Below are 2,715 nucleotides of genomic sequence, written 5' to 3'. Positions count from 1 at the left end.
CCAGACAGGGTTTCTCTGTGTAGCCCTGGCTGTCCTGGAACTCACTCTGTAGATCAGGCTGGCCTCAACCTCAGAAATCTGCCAGCCTCTGCCTCCCAAGTGCTGAGATTAAAGGCATATGCCACCACTGCCCGGTGGTATCTAGGTTTCTTAGTAATTATTCCTAGGAATAATCCAAGGAGAAAAGTAAACAGTGAAGAGCAGTTTGGGGCTAGGAGATGGTTTAGCAGTTAAGAGAATGTACTGCTCTTCTAGGGATTCTAAGTTCGATTCCAGTGGATGGCTCCCAATCATCAGTAAGCTTTAACTCTAGGGGATCCAACACCTTTGGCCTCCAAGGGCACCTGCACTCACCTGTACACATCATACATACACACTTATTAAAAACTAATAAAAATAAAAGTTCTTAAAAAAGAAAAGCCATTGAGTCAATAACTATTGAGACTGGATGACGAATATGTAAGTGTAGTGGTTAATCTTGATTCTTAACTTGATAGGATCTAGAATCAGCATGGAAAGCAACCTCTAGTCATTTCTGTGAGAGACCAGTGAGATCAGGTTAACTGAGGTGTAGGAACACTCACCCAAAATGTAGCTGCTACTATTCCATGGCTTAGGGTCCTGAGCATAAGCATGACTTGTTCTGTTTCCTGAATGTCGATAGAACATGAACAGCTGCCCCATGGTCCTGCAACCATCCCTTCCTCACCAGAATGGACTACACACTCTCAACTGTGAGCCAAAATAAGCCCTCCCTCCCTTCCTTCTTTGCTTTTTGCCAGGTACTTTTGTTGTTGCAACAAAAAAGTAATAAACTAGGAGTTGGTAATATTGTACTCTGTGTTTCTCTCTCTGTGTGTATGTTTCTATCTCTGGAATTATTTTTATTGTCTATTCATAGTCAAAAAAAATGGTTTTTTTGCCAGGCACTGGTGGCACACGCCTTGTTAAAGTGGACACGGGTGAAAGGACTAAGGCAGACTCGTGAAGGAACATTTCACTGAAACAGACATAGGAGAGAGGATGTTTTGCTAAAACAAACACATGAAAGGACATGTAATAAAAGATTCTTTACTATCAACACACATATATTGGTTCGTCTTACACTGTGTAGTTGAGCTACATTTGTCAGGACTCCATAGACAGAAACACAAAAAAAATTCTAGTGGTGTACTGCAGTTTCTTGCCACTTCCACAGAAGGGCTGATTGGCAAAGTGGTGTCAACTGAGACAGGCGCACAGTACTAAGACAAGACATACGCTACCACAAGACACGTGCTAAGGTTGAAGACACATGTGGAGAATACATGATGTCTAGACAATATAAAGAGGACTCGACAGACACTGACAGAGGCTGAGTTAAGCTTTCTTAGAGAGCTAGCTATACAAAGCTTGTGAGTCTCACATCTTCGCTGATCTTTGCTTCCCTGAGAGAGACACAGCAGAAATTTTTTTCTGGTGTCCCTCAAGTCTGTTCCCTCCTGCTGACCCGTGCCAAGGCTGAGGTCTGGCTGTCTCTGCTAGTAGTCCCACCACTGCTGATTCGTCTTTGCTATCTAGACTCTACCAAACTGGATTGCTGGTATATCCAGTAAGTGTTGGTGAGCGGACTGAGCTGCCTCTGCTGCTAACCTATCAACTAAACTGCCAATTTCCAGACAACACAGACGGGAGCTGTTCCAAAGAACCTTTCTAAGCAGGTCCATTTCCCCCATATCGTCTCTTTTCCACTACCTTTAGTGGGTGGTGGGCTAAAAGGGAGGTTAAAACACTTAAAAAGGATCATTAAAAATAAGGGTTAAAAAGGCGGTGGTGGCGCACGCCTTTAATCCCAGCACTTGGGAGGCAGAGGCAGGCGGATTTCTGAGTTCGAGGCCAGCCTGGTCTACAGAGTGAGTTCCAGGACAGCCAGGGCTGTACAGGGAAACCCTGTCTCGAAAACAAAACAAAACAAAACAAAAAAAGGAGTCTGGAGTATACAAAAAGTTAAAGTCACACAGACTTCTAGCTTTTACCATCTTTCCACCTCTCTTCAGGGATGGCCCCTCTTCTCTCTACTTTGATTATGCTTACAATTTTCTATGAGATTTTAAAAGCACTAATGAATAATGTGGCTGGCAGAATATTAGAGAATCCAAATAGGCAGAAAAAAATCAAGTAATCTGATTATGTAATTCCTTAAAAGCATACATTTAATGAAAATTGAAATTCATTTTTTAACTCCAAAGCCCCAATAAATTAATGTATGTAACCAAAATACACCTCAGAAACCAAGACCACCATTAAAGTTGAGTCAACATATAAAAATGCACTCTATAAAGTAAATTAAAGTAAATAGAAGTCAGAGCTGCAGTATAGGTTCAATATTCCTTTTTTGCTATATTACCTACTGCCAAGTAACTCAAAAGGGTTGAATTTCGGGTTTATCTAAATAGTAACTTAGAAAATTGACTTTTCTTTCAGGATTATGGGAATGAAATATGAAGAGTAACCAAAACATTTCCATAAAACTTCTAAGTATTTACACAAAATAATTAAGTTGCATGCCATCTAATATTAGATTCCATATGCAAACATTTTGATGTAGAACATTTCTGTGGCCGGCCACAGGATTAACTCACAGAGGACTGTCTGTCATGGGTTGCACATGGGTATCTGTAGAGAACCACAACAGCCAATTCTGCAGTAATTCTTTCAGACTTTGAAGAACACTAC

At 41.0% G+C, this 2,715-nt stretch overlaps 1 protein-coding gene across 1 annotated transcript in view; it reads right to left on the bottom strand.

Annotated features, from left to right (window-relative positions):
- The window catches only part of Cenpi (centromere protein I), a 55,244-nt gene that overhangs the window by 14,531 nt on the left and 37,998 nt on the right, over nucleotides 1-2,715 (bottom strand). The window contains 1 exon segment of the mRNA XM_031368296.1: nucleotides 2,622-2,715. This exon segment is cut by the window's right edge and continues 49 nt beyond it. Coding sequence (XP_031224156.1) covers nucleotides 2,622-2,715 — 94 coding nt within the window.

This window comes from Mastomys coucha, chromosome X (genome assembly GCF_008632895.1).
Source record: "Mastomys coucha isolate ucsf_1 chromosome X, UCSF_Mcou_1, whole genome shotgun sequence".
Classification (NCBI taxonomy): Eukaryota; Metazoa; Chordata; class Mammalia; order Rodentia; family Muridae; genus Mastomys; species Mastomys coucha.
This window is presented reverse-complemented; position numbering and strand designations above follow the sequence as displayed.